At 37.8% G+C, this 14,397-nt stretch overlaps 1 protein-coding gene across 11 annotated transcripts in view; it reads right to left on the reverse strand.

Moving 5' to 3' along the window:
* The window catches only part of ELAVL2 (ELAV like RNA binding protein 2), an 89,343-nt gene that overhangs the window by 19,692 nt on the left and 55,254 nt on the right, over positions 1 to 14,397 (reverse strand). For all 11 annotated transcript variants that reach the window (XM_054281350.1, XM_054281304.1, XM_054281364.1 and 8 more), the window contains one exon: positions 2,184 to 2,287. In XM_054281350.1, the coding sequence (XP_054137325.1) occupies positions 2,184 to 2,287 (104 nt within the window). The remainder of the gene's footprint in view (positions 1 to 2,183; positions 2,288 to 14,397) is intronic.

The raw sequence follows: 14,397 nt of genomic DNA on the forward strand, positions 1-14,397 counted from the left end.
GTTTTTGCTTGTTTTGGGTTTTTTTTGGGAGGGGGAGGGGCTTTTTTTGTTTGTTTGATTTTTGTTTTTGTCATTGACTTACCAACTCTGGACAAACAGGAACACTGTGGTCTACAAAAAGGAAGTAACCTCTGCAAAGGCCCTTCGATTGAGACCTCATAAGAGACTTCCTTCAGCCAAGACCTTCCTCCAGAGGCAGGAAACGCCTCGGACATCAACCTGACCCTTTGTTCACCACTGCTCCCTGGCCGATCTGAGGAGCGACAAAATGCCTCACAGTAGGCTGGGCACTTCTGTTGCTTCACAGATAAATGCAGTGAGGTTGTGACCAGATGATCTTTAAGGTCCATTCCAACCCCTTAACATCCTACAATTCTGTGATCTTGGAAAATCTACCACAAAAAACTTGGCCTGAAACCCCACGTCCAAGAAGGAAGAGGAGTAAATAAAGGAGTAAATAAAGGAGTAAAGCAGTTTTTGCACTGAAATCATGCCCACTAACACTGAAAGGTGTTGCTGAAGTTCAACAGACCAGACTGGTAACTAGAGTCAGAATTTACTAGAAACATTAACAATCACCATTTAAAGATACTTTTGTCTAATTAAACAGAGATTTTCTTTATTTTAGCAAAGAGGCTATCATTTTGGCTTATGACAACTCCAGAATTTCAGCTCTGCTTTAGCTGAAGATATCTAATGTATGAACAACTGAGTTTAGTCCCATTGCTCCATTTTCATCTTTGTTTTTTAAATGTGAAAATTAATTAATCACTTAGCAAGGTGAAGGAGGATTAAAAATTCAAATGTGGCCAGCATGGAGTAAGTTGCCACAACTCCCTTGAAGGGAACATTTTGATTTGGGAGACCTGGCTTGATCTCCTCTAACCACCTCCTTTTTTTTTTGCCTACATAGTCAACAGAACTTCCATGAACCATCCTGGACATACAAGTAATGTTGGCCCAATCCAAGGCATTACACACCAAACAATACCACTGGAATACAAACAGATTCCCTTTCTCACGACCACACAAAAGACAGCTTCAAAAGCCCTGGAGCACAAAATTGATTTGCTCAATTTTCCCCTAAAGTAGAAAATGAGAGAGGACTGAGGACAAGACATCTGCCAGAAACACACAGGGAGCTCTCAGCAGATAAGCATCTGTCCACATCTTTCATCCACTGTACTTGTGTGCCATGAGCCCCCATTTTTTACAAAGCAGTATTTAAGTTTCAAATAGTACAATCCACTTTATTAAATCTTATGAATATGCTACAGGTAAGACACTTTTGCCAATACTGGTATTTTATTTTTGTTTCAATTGTCTTTCAGTACTCTGCACTGCTTTTTAAGCACAAATGTTTTTAGAGGGGAATTTTATTTCATGTCTCAAACATACTTCCAGTTAGAAGGGAACCATTGCCCAAGTGATTAGATAGCAAATACTGCTGTTCAATGAGGAAGAATGAGCTAGTTGGAACATACACTGCCTTCAGGCACCAACACCTGTGAAACATGTTCAAAAGTCTGCATTTCCTGACAATTTTATTTAATCTACTCTCTCAGAATTTCGGAGCTCAATTGCTCAAATGAGTATCCTCGGTCTTCAGTTATTGGATTAAAAAAGGAGATGAGAAAAGTAACTCTTAAGATTTGTTTCTATAAATTTTAGAAACTGAATTTAGTACACAAGTGTGTGAGGAGTTGTAACATAACAGAAAGAATTTGGAATACCAAACATTAGAGATGTAAAGACCAGAGCCCTAGAAATAGAGTAATTAATAGATAACCAATAGTTATTTCAGCATTTCATTGTAAGGATTTGTAAAAGGAACAAGTAGCACCATAAAACTTGAAGCATTATTAAGGAAGTTACACCATCTTTCAGAAAATGAGGAAGCAGACAGAATTCAAACAACATGCAATATTGCATTTCTTCAACCAAGGTATATAACAATTCTTCAGTTAAAGCAATTCAACTGTACATATAAAGTGTTTAGTTGGTTAGGAAAATGTAATTTTCTATACCTAATCTAACTCTAAATATGAACACTACAAAGAACCATTTACTACATGAAATCCTTGTTTATTCTACTGACATTGGCTGAATGCTTGTTTGACCTGTAAAACAAATCAGGAAGACAAAACAGTTCAGTTTCTTTAAATTATTTTAACGCTACATACCTTTATAGTCTTAGTTTGAAGTCTCAATCCATTCAGGGTATTGATAGCTTTTTCAGCATCCTTGGGGTCAACGTAGTTCACAAAACCATAACCCAAGCTCTGTCCTGATTAAAAACATAAAAGTGTTTTACATCAATACTGCAGAGCGACACAATGAATAGCTAATTACTTATAACCTATAGACACACACTGAGCAAATATTGCTTATATTGAAGAACAACTCCCACTCCAAAGCATCACAACCTCTAATTTTTCTACTAACACTGGTAGATTTCAAACACCTTCCTCTGTTGTTGTGATCAACATAAAAATTACTACATTCAAATTTAATGCAAGACTTAAAACTGATATGCCTACTGAACCTACTAAGGTTCAGAAGTCCACTATGATCTGTTTGACACTAGAGAATGTGCAGAAGCATCAAGTTTAAAGTGACATCAGGAATCCACTACTTACTCTTGAAGTTTTTTATAGAACAGAGGAAGTATAGTGGCAAAATTCTGGACTGCTTGAAAATGAAGTACATTTGAAAGTCACTCAATGTCAGAATTTGAGCCAAATAAGAAGCCAAAAAAATTTACAGATATTATTCATACACTACATAGAGCCTTTCAGTAACAAGGAGTTTAAGGGCTCACTTTGTTCCAACATTCAAAACAAAAGGTACAAGTACCTGATCAAGAAATAACTATCAGCAAAAGGTGCAGTATTATTGTCAGGGTTTTTTAGTGCTGGAAATTCCGATGACAGATGGACATAAAGCATTTTTCATTAGTTCTTATCTCTAAACAACAGCCCCTTTTCTAATCATTAATTTTGCCTAAACACTTACTACACACTTGAGTTTAGCAGTAGTCCTCTTTTGACAACTTCAAAACCTACAGTACACTATCCCTAACTAGCATCCTACTTTAGAAGTACTTTCAGTGCATAAGAATGCAAATAGGTGGAAAATTTTAACATAGTGAAAAGATATACTTCGCAATAATACTATCCTTTATTAGCATAAATCTTTCCAGCTCCCATACACTGAGGTGGTTTTAATTTGTTGGTTTGAGATTTTTGGGTTTAAGACAGCAAAACAAGATAAAATAAAATTGTCAACAAGCCAGAAGGAAGCATCCAACATATCTAATTCACAAAATGCTAGTTAGAATGATTAGCTTGGGTACACAACATTACATAAAGCACAAATGGCATATTCATTCATTGTCCAAAAAAGATATAATAGAATTCATGCTTTATCAAATTCTTGTATGGTATCTATACAGTATGCATTTAAAAGTAATGCAAAAAAACAGCAGGAAATTTTGCATTTAATTAAATACCATAAGAGGGTTTACTAACTAGTCATTAGTTAGTAATGCCATCACTGGCATTTACAATTTTGCACCTATTATGCCTACCATGGCACCAAAGGTCAGAGGACACCACCCCCCCACTCCCCAAAACTACTTGCATTCTCTCATATCTCCTCCTCAAAGCACCTCAGGCAAACATAAATTGTCTAGATGGATCTGTGAACAGGTTAATACACACATTAACAGAGAATCCAAACCCCAACAAGACAGAAGACTGAGCACCTGCTCTAGAGAACCCTGTTCTGAGCAGGAGGTTAGACTCCATGATCGTCATGCCTTTAGCCTCAGCAGTTGTCATGTTTCTGTAACAAACCATACGGAAACACCCAAAAGCATTTATCTATTCATTTACAGCTCTGCCTAGATACTGCTACATTTCTAATCCTAGAAGCCTTTTTACTCATTAGTTTGATTACAGTAGAGCAATTTTTGTACCTGTCACCTCCATCACTCCCACTGTGTCTGCATTGTCTGCAGAAACTCTTCCCAACAGCATCTTAGGAAAGAGGAATCTTTCTTTTTGTACATTCATTTTATGTGATGTGTTATCTACTAATACAGAAATGCTGATTTCAGGTATTTTGTTATTAATCTCCTGAGGAGCCCTCTTAAATGACAACTTTAAAAGATGTTAAAATCTCAAAGTGAAAGAAAGGTATTTCATACAGGATGTTCCCAATACAACACTAATTTCAGATGTAACAGAAAAAGATGGGAAAAAATTATTTCTCTTGTCCCTCTCTGTTGATGTGTTCTGCTTTACACATAAAAAACACCCAAATTGCTACAGATAACGAGCTTACCTAGCTGTTACAAAGGATTCAATTCATGACCATTCTTTTGGAGACACTCTGTTAGTTGAATTTGATAAATACTAGGACAGTAGCCTTGGAAGGTGCACCAAAAAAACACAGTAATTTATTCAGAACAAGTCTGAAATACTTTATGGAGTTTTATTCTATGATTTTACAATTAAAGAAAAGCTTTCACCGTGAGAATGGTAGAACACTGAAACAGACAACCTGAGGGGCTGTAAAGTCTCCACTCCTGAAGAGGCTAAATGGATATGGACCTGAGCAACTTGCTGAAGGAAAATCTGCTTGAGAAACACAAAATGACTATTATCTCCAGAAGTTCTTTTCACCCTAAGTGAATCTGTAAATGGGATTCTATTTACTTCAGTTTTGTTTTACTCAGGTTATCACCTAAAATTCCAAAGTGTTCTCTAAAATCCTCATTTATTTAGAAAGGTTAAGAAAATGCAAAACTTAAACATTAAAATTTTGCCTGAAGATTAGTGGTTTAATTAAACATTAGCAATAATTGAGAGCCAAAAATCACCATCTTCAACAGCACACAAGAAAGATAAATATTGACTTTGAACAAGCAATGCAAATAATTGTAAATCAAACCTGATTTCTGGAATCAGCGTTTGAGGAACCACATTTACATCTTCCTGCTTATATTAACCTCTTGTTAAGTGGTTGTCAGTTCACAGACAGATGGCTGAGCTCCAGAAAATTCAGACAAGCATTAATAAAATGCAGTGGAAGCAGTTATTCCAAACACTACATTGGATATCTCATTCCCAGCTATGTCTGACAGGTGGTGGGAAAATACTAAGTGGGTTACAAGGAAGAACTGCATTTCTAAGTGACAAGAACTTCATTTATTCAAGTACCACTATGGCAGCAACTACTAAAGAGAAGTCTCATCTTTTTGTGGATCTCAGACAGAGAGACCACCACATCCACCATGCACAAATTTTACTCAAATAAAATTAGAGGCAACTGGCCAGGGTAACTCAAACTAGTTCTCCTTCTGTGCAGTTTTTTCCTCATTCCTCAATGTCCAAACATTTGCTTTCAAGATAAAAGGAGGAGAGGCTAGATTTAAACCAAATCAGCCACCACTTAGGATGTTTTAGAGGAACTTCAGTATTTAATGAACGTTATAAGTAGCTATTTGCCTGACAATAAGAACTGGACTGAACAATGACAAAACTGGACTCTTTCATCTGTACTTCTTCCACACCAAACTCCATTTGCCAAGACAGCAATGTCCTGCAGAACACACATTTGCTTAAAAAAAGATTATGTGTCTGAATCTGTAAAAAAGTGACAGAACAAAGAAGGTAAATCTATAGCTACCCATAAGTTAAACAACCCCCACACTTGAATGTGTATCAAAAAGCTGCTTAGTCTCCTACTAAGACAGAGTCAACTCCACTAGGCTCTTGCCTTGGCTTTGTGCTCCCAATTTGTGATTCATGATGCTGTCTGAAAAAACTCTAACACCTCTCTAAGTCGGCTCTCCTGGTGCTCTGTCTGATACTATGTGTTTAGCTATTTTGAATAACCAGTTTTACTTTTTGAGGATCTTTGAAATTAAGGCCTACTCAGCCTTAACAGACAAGAGACTACCTGTGTCATTAGTTCTTTAGCTCATAACTCAGATCTACAAGTATTATTAAATTTAGATTATCCTAAATAAAGGAATGCAAAGAGTTTCTTATTTAGCTATCAGTTGACCTTAATCTGCTGGACAGTCCGTGTGGGTACTTCACAAACCTGCTTAAAGATGTTTCTGTAAACTTCCTGCTAGATTTTATGCTTTCGACACTAAGAATATTAGACAACATAGTGCAGAAAAATCCTAATGGCTAGTTAAATGATTGGTAAAAGTCACCTGGGTTAGGAAAAGTAAAAATGATTAAATGATTGGAAAGGAACGAGGAAATAAATGGGGAAAAGCAGTCTGACTTGAACTTCCTTCACAAAAATCTGAAATACCAAAAGCCACATAGTAGAAATAGTGCATCTCACATGCCTCTAAGACAGCAAAGAGGTTAGAATAAAAGCTATGATTTGAAAGTTCACAATGGAGGCTCACAATTATTACTAATGTTTTATGTAGCAGACACTTGTAACAATGTCAAATTCAAGCACAAGTGGCAAAAAAATTTTCAGTTAGGCATTTCATTGAACCTAGACATACTATATCCATTAGTGATTGACAAATGTTTAGTCTTTGTGGCCTACAAGAAAAAGTGCAGAAAGCGCTATGCTATTCAGTTCAACAGGGGAAACCGTTCAATTTTTATTGCATGTTTTTGGGCTTCATAAATATGACTTGATCAACATGCATGATGCCGCAAATTAAACAGTAATTAATTAGATAATGCCAAGTTGCTTTTTGGCATTATAGTCAATAGACAGAATGGATTTTGAGAGGGGAAGGGCAAAAAGTTATTTCAAACAATTTAATTCTAATCAGACTAATGATAATGAGACTGCTCAAGAGACTGATTGGACATTCAAGTGTACATCAGAAAAGCATAAAGGAAGTAATTATTACCATTAAAAAACAAGTAATGAACACACTAATTCAGTATTTAGGAAAGCAGACAGACTTCACAAGCACCTATCACCGAAAGACCAAAAAAGTTTCAAGTTGAAGTAACTAAATAGGAAATCATAGCTATGGTCACAGTGCTCCTGCATTTACTATTGTGCCTTGAAAGATGACTTTTTTAGCTTCAAAAATACACAGACTAATTCACAATACTTATCAGGGAAGAAACACAAATGAACTAGTTGTATTCTACCCAAGTTGTTTCATAAATATTTCCTATAAACTATAAATAATGCACGCAGCTGTAAAAGCCCAAAGAAAATCCTCTGCTTCAGAACAAATAGATGTTATCCAGAGAGAAAAGAGGTCATGTAAAGTAGATGTGATAGAGGTGACATTTATCCATTTTTAATGTTTTGCATTTAAAGGTAGCATTAACATTCCTCAGAGTGGGATAGACCCTCTCTGAGAGGTAACGAATTAAATCTGGCCAGGGATGTCAAAGCAAACGAGAAAAGCATCTACACAGGAAGCTGGTGAAAGAAAAGGTTAGGAAAATGTGGGTCTTCTGTAGAACAGAAAGATGACCTGGTTATCAGGGATATAGAAAAGTCTGAGGGATACTGAACAACTTTTCCTTCCTCAGTCTTCACCAGCAAGTGCTCCCACCACATTGCCTAAGCCGTAGAAGGAAAGAAGGGACTGGGACAATGAAGAATCACCTACTGTACAAATGCATCAGGCTCAAAACCATCTAAGGAACCTGAAGGTGCACAAGTCTGTAAGACCTGGTCAGATACATCCATGTGTTTCCTAAGAGAACCGGCAAAGGAAATAGCCAAACCACTATCCATCATATTTAAGAAGCTGTGGCAGTCTGATGAAGTTCCCCTTAACTGGAAATGTGGAAACATAACCTCCATTTTCAAAAAGGGAAATAAATACAGTAGGGGAACTACAAGTTTGTCAGTCTCATCTCTGGGCATGAAATCATGAAGCAAATCCTCCAATTATAGTAAGACACAAGGAAAACAGAGAGGTGACAACAGCCAGCATGGTTTCACTAAGGGCAAACTGCCAGACAAACTTGGTGACCTCCTACAACACAGCTGAAGTGTTGGTGGGTGAGGGAAGAGTTACTGATGTCATCTACCCACAGTTACTCAAAGCATTTGATACTGTCCCACACAACATTCTCACCTGTAAGGTGGAGAAACAAGGATTCCATGGCGGCAGAGGAACCGGCTGAATGTTCACATGCCAAGAGCTGCAGCCAATGTCTCAATGCCCAAGCGGACACCAAGGACAAGCAGCAAGTAATATTCTATGGGGCCACTACTGGGACTGTCTCTGTTTCACTCTGCCACCAACACGGACAATGAGATCAAGGGCACTCTCAGCAAGTTTGCTGACACCACCAAACTGCATGGCACCATCGATACACCTGAGGGAAGGGGCGCCATCCAGAGGGATCTGGACAGCTTCAAAGGTGCGTGCATCTGTGATGACCTCATGAAGCTCAACAAGGCCAAGTGCAAGATCCCGAACTTGGGTTTGGGGAGATCCCAAGGACAAACACAGGGTGTGCAGAGAATGGAGTAAGTACAGGCCTGCTGAAGAGGACATGGGGGCTCTGGAGGATGAGAGGCTGGACATGACTCAGCCGTGGGCATTCACAGCCCAGAAAGCCACAGACATCCTGGGCTGTATCTAAAGCAGTGTGGCCAGCAGGGCAGGGAGAGGATTCTGCAGAACCTCTTCTGTGAGGATGAGCTAAAAAAACAGGGTTTGTTCTCCCTAGAGAAGAGAAGGCTCTGGAGAGATCTTATAGCACCTTCCAGTACCTAAAAGGAGCCTAAAAGAGAGCTGGAAAGTGACATTTTACAAGGGCATGTAGTGATAGGACAAGGGGTAATGGCTTTAAACTGGAAGAGGGAAGATTTAAATAAGGTGTAAGAAAGAAATGCTTTACTCTGAGTACAGTGAGACACAGGAACAGGTTGTCCAGAAAAACTGTGATGCCCCATCCTGAGAGAAGGGCAAGAACAGTCTGGATGGGTCTTTGAATAACTTACTCTACAGGAAAGTGTCCATGTCCAAGATCATCCCTGTTTGATGATCTTTCATGTTCTCTTCCAAAACAAACTATGTTATGTTTCTAAGAGTTCAGTTAACTGTTAATTTTGCATGAAAGTGTTCAGTAACTATATGATATACAATAAAAGACTTGAAAGGTAGATGAATACAACTTTTAGCCTAACAGTAGCTAAATAAGCCCTTTCAAGAGAGGTGGAGTCCCTCACAAATACACAATGAACTTAAATGCTGCCTTTTCAGTAGTCCTGCAACATTTCATAGCTCCTGAGAAGAATGGATATTGCTTTCTGCCTAACATCAGCTGATTGGTACAGTAGTTTTATTTCATGACTGATTAAAACATCGTGGTATTCCACTAGGTCTTCTCTGAAGTTTTTTTGGGCACAAATTTCAATAGGTTTGACCCTAGACATTTCTGGACTATATAAAGCCTGGTTCTGATGCTTCCTGCTGTCTAGCTATCTACTAGACCTGTGTTCTCGTATCTTCCCTCTCTAAATAGCTGCTGCTGAAAGATAATTGTCCTGCATGCATATCTGAGAAGCTTTGTCTTCCCTGACAGAATCTAGAGCCAGTGCTGTAGAACTTCTTTGCCTGAGCATGCAGCCAGTACCCTTTTCCCCCCCAACACTGCTCCACTAGTATACAGTGGTATTATTACCAGATAACCAGCAGGTGCTCAAAGGGGAGCTGTTTCAGCACTAGAAGGTGCACTAGAAGCTTCCACTACTGCATTTCTTCCCACAGTTAACCATTTGCATCATTTCAACACACACTTTCTACTTGCGTGAACCACAACAGCCCTTTGACAATGCAGCACAATCCTTCTGAAAGTCTGGGACACCCACCACATGAGGGAGTCCTTGGCTGCTCTTTTCCATCAGAGCTATGGAATGCCCGGTGAAAGGGCTGAGCAAGCTAGCTTTTGGAAGCAATTGTTGATTACATTACCAGAGTATCCAGATAATCCTGCATCTTAAGTGGAATTCTTAAACGTTCCTGTAATGTCTGAAGGTCAAACAAAACAAATAATTAACAGTATCAGGTAATAATTTTTCCACAAAAACTAGAGTCATGACAAATTCTACAATCAGTCAAGCTCTCAAAACCTCTTCAGAAGGCACTGATCAAATAAGACAAAATGAGTTCTATGAAATTTTCTGTTTCATTTTATGGAGCAAGAAGAGCTCTCATTGTCAGGTAAAAGTAATGTAAGAAAAGCAGTCCCTAATTGAATTCACTAATTGATATGTCCATTGGAATTCCATCCCAATAGGAATATCAAACAAAAAAGAAAAAAACAAAAAAATCCCAAAATGTTTACAACCTCATTAATAGTACATTTTAAAATGAATACATAACACCTTTTATATCATTATTAGGTATAAAACAAATTTCAAGGTGTAATACAAAAATTAATCACAGACTAATCATACTCTGGAAAATTAGAAGTCTGAATAGGAAATAATACATTCATACATTTCCACAGGACAACCAAAAATTATTGATAAACATACATTAAAAAAATTGGATTTTTCTACAATAGTCACCATACCATCATTTCAGACATATAAGGCTATTTCAACTTCTACAAAAAAGATCTTATTACAAAAGACTAAGTTACAGGAATATAACCAGTAAGAACTTCAATATCACAGAAGAAATCACAGGTAAATGATTTCTCTCTTGAAAGAAACCCCAAATGGGATATACTATTTGCATCAATATCACAGTGAAGAACAAAACTCTGAGGTTAATAAAGGAACTAAAATTCATTGTCTACAATGAACTTCTACAGAAACAGAACTCATAGGAACTCCAGAAGACCGAGGATCTTATTTCTTTTTGTAACTTAACTTGAGCTACACGCACCACCTTCAGTGTTTAACTCCTCCAAAAACTGTCATCCAGACCTTGACTGAAAGAAAATAGTCCATTTTCTAGTGAACAGTAGTGTATTTTCTGCTTCCAGTCTGTCAGTCGTCATTTCACAAGCAGTGTTTTCAATAAACTACACTGTATTTAAAGTCACAAACTTCTGTCTCAGTGTATGAAGTTAATTGGCAAAGATCCACTAAACCAGTGCAAGAAAAAGCCAGTTTCATATTTTTGTAATCAGGACTGAGTCAAGTTCACAGAAACTTGGCATTGGGTTTTATTGTGCCTTTCATCACTCCGAAGGTTGTATGCACTGGTGGAAGAACACTGTTAAAAGAAACATCTCTGACAACACATGAAGACCATATATGAATCTGTTATTGGAATTCATCTTGCAGACTCAGATAATTTTTGCAAGTCTCCTAAAATTTCAGAGTGAAGATAGGTTCCTTGACCAATACAAAAAAGTGGCACTACAGAAAATCCACAGGATTATGTAAAGATCAACGTAAAAGCTGCAAGTAGCAGCTATGTAGTCCTGAAAGCAAGAGTGGCCACAGAAAAGATAATTCTACTAGACTCCAGCCCAACTTCAGAAGCATGAAAAGCTTAACAGAGTTTTAGAGAGTAAAAACAGAGCACAAAACATTCAACCCTTTTGTCTGTGTGTATTTGCAATTTAAGACATCAGAATGCTCTACAATGTGCCAGAGGGATCCTGCAGAGTGACAACCCCACAGAGGACTTGTGAGCCAAGACAAGGCATCATTCAGTTGGTACCAGCTCTTTAACAAAAAAGTTGCCTCATCTTCCTAAGCCACTACTGCCATCTGTGATTAATGCCACGGAGACTACCACAGTATTATCTTGACACTGAATAAGGCTAGGAGCACACACTCAGATACACAACTCAATTAAGTGCAGCACTCTATCTGAAACTCCCTGCGTGGCTGTGGTCCAACAAGAAGGGCTAAATGCCTAAGTAGAGGATACCATCAAACTTTCTATTTACTCAATGTAAGTTACTGTTCAAGTTTCAAACTATATTTTACTTTGCATTAAGGCTTGAACTGAATTTTAAAAGCAGCTTAGCAAAATAAGGGAACCTGCATAAGTCATTGGGCAATCCCTAATTTAATTTCAGTTTGCTTATAGTTCCAGCAGATGGATTCTATTTACTGAACACACAACTCATACATCACTGAGCAGGTGAGGCTGGGAAGCTTGTAAGAAAACACCTGTAAACTATGATCACTACTAGATTTTAGTATTTGATACTTCAATGCCTTTCTCCCAAACCATTTCTCAGCTATTGATCTAAATCTGGAATAATGACGGTTGAAGAATGAATGAAAAGGATCAAACACTGATCAACGTATTTGACACACAGCAAGTAGATTGCATCCAATCTCAGCCAAGTTCAACTCCTTATTAATCTGGTGCCATCCTTCTGCATTATAGCTTATGATTCTTCACATGTGAGGAACATCATCATCTGGTGCTTCATCAACTTAAGCCTGTTGTTACTGGATACAAAAGTGATGGTGCAGCTCTGGTTCATCCCTGCAGCACAAGGAGAAAGTTCATGCTGGGTGGGTACCATGGATGCTAAGCATTACATGAGCCCAATAAAAGATGTTCAGCAAGCCAGAAGAGACATCAGCTGAAAGTTATTAACAGAGATTCACCATGTCCAAATAGAAAATCTCAATGTCGGAAAGCGTGGTTGAAAGCAGAAATGCATGGAAAGGTGCATGCTGTTGCACAGGCAAAAGAAATCCTTATGGACACTACAGAAGGAGGAACACTGAGAATCATGCCCATTATTGCCTTGGGTTCAAATATAACAAAAAATATGACAGCCAAAACCTACTTCAAATAATGCAGACTGAAGACACGCAGACATTTTTACAAACTAGCCTGTCATATTACAAGGAGAAGATCCTTACCACTCCAAGGTGAAAGAATACCATGGAATTTGCCAAACCAAATACTTTTCTGAAAGCTAGCTATATCCTTTAATTTATACCACTATTAATAGTAGCATGTTCCAGGCAATTCAGTTTTGTCTTTTGCAGTCAATTTACTCCTTGTCAGGAATATAGCCAGCAGTGCTAAATATTCTGTCTTATTGTGTCCACCTAGTCATGTTAAATAAGCAAGTGGATGTAAAGCACTTTGTTCTGGGGTTTCAAAACCTGTGGTAATGTGCTCACCCAATAAAAAATATGGCATGACACTTTGTTGTGGTTTAAACCCAGCTGGCAATTAAGAACACAGCCACAACTAACAACACTCCCCCTCACATCCAGGTCAAAAAGGGGAGAACAATTTTAGAAAAAGCTCACCAGTGAAGACCAGTTTAGTAATTTAAACAAAGTAACAAGCAATACCACTAATAAAAGGAAATAAGAAAGGAGAGAAACCCTGAGGAAAATAAGTGATAGATAAAAAAACTGCTCATAATCATCCACTGGCTTATACTAAATACTATCCTTGAACTGTGAGCACCATTTCAAGTGACTTCCCCAGTTTATAATCCAGGCATGAGGTTCCATGGAGTGGAATATACATCCTTGGCCAGTTCAGGTCCCTAAAATGCCAATGCTCCCACACCTGCTCGCTGGCACAGCATGAAACAGTGAACAGTCTCTAATTCAGGGTAAGCACTGCTCAGCAACAGCCAAACCATCAGTGTGTTATCAACATTATTTTCATACTGATTCCAAAGCACAGCTCTCTACCTACTGCTGAGAATAAAGGAATTCTCTCTCAACCAAAATCAGGACACACCTGAACTTGCATTCTTTTCCCAAACTTCACAAAAATACATACTACCTTGGAACTCTTGTTTTGGTTTTTTGTCCAGGTTTTTACCTACTACTTAATCTCAGAATTTTGAAAGATATCCTGAAATGTGCCATGATCCTAAGTTTGAAAAATATTTCCCCCCTCTAGGGAACTTTTTTCATAGGTTAACTACTGATGTTACTTTAAATTACATGGCTTGGGTTTTGGATTTTTTTTTTCTGATTTTTAGTGATGAAAGAAAATGTGTAGAAAAATGATAACTTGTCCTCAAAACAATTTCTTTCCCTAGTGGAGGTCTCAACTGTCAACTCAAAAAATATGTGCTTTAAAGTATGTCCAAGGGGAGCATATTTTTTTCAATTTTAACAGCTGTAATTAACAAACAAAAACAACTGCTAATCTGCAATACTAAGTAGATGGAAAAAGCCACTTCTTTTTGCAGTTGCTAAATGAACATAGGAAAAAAATACACTGAGAAAAGCTGAAGTTTTTGTTATTTGAAACTGAACTATGTCTCCACAGCAATTAATTCTTACATGAACAGAGAGAATTTCTTCCATAAGTATGTATGGCTTTTTTAGTTTAGAAGGTGGTGGGGAAGAGTGGGGAGCCTAAATAATCAATGCATCTTACTACAGATGCAAGACTTCATAACCATTGTGCAGCTGCAAGTGCATTTCAAAAAGGGCTTTTTTTTAATATGCACAAAGCTA

Source organism: Melozone crissalis, unplaced genomic scaffold (assembly GCF_028551555.1).
Source record: "Melozone crissalis strain CALT ecotype California unplaced genomic scaffold, PUWL_Pcris_2 ptg000005l_1, whole genome shotgun sequence".
NCBI lineage: Eukaryota > Metazoa > Chordata > Aves > Passeriformes > Passerellidae > Melozone > Melozone crissalis.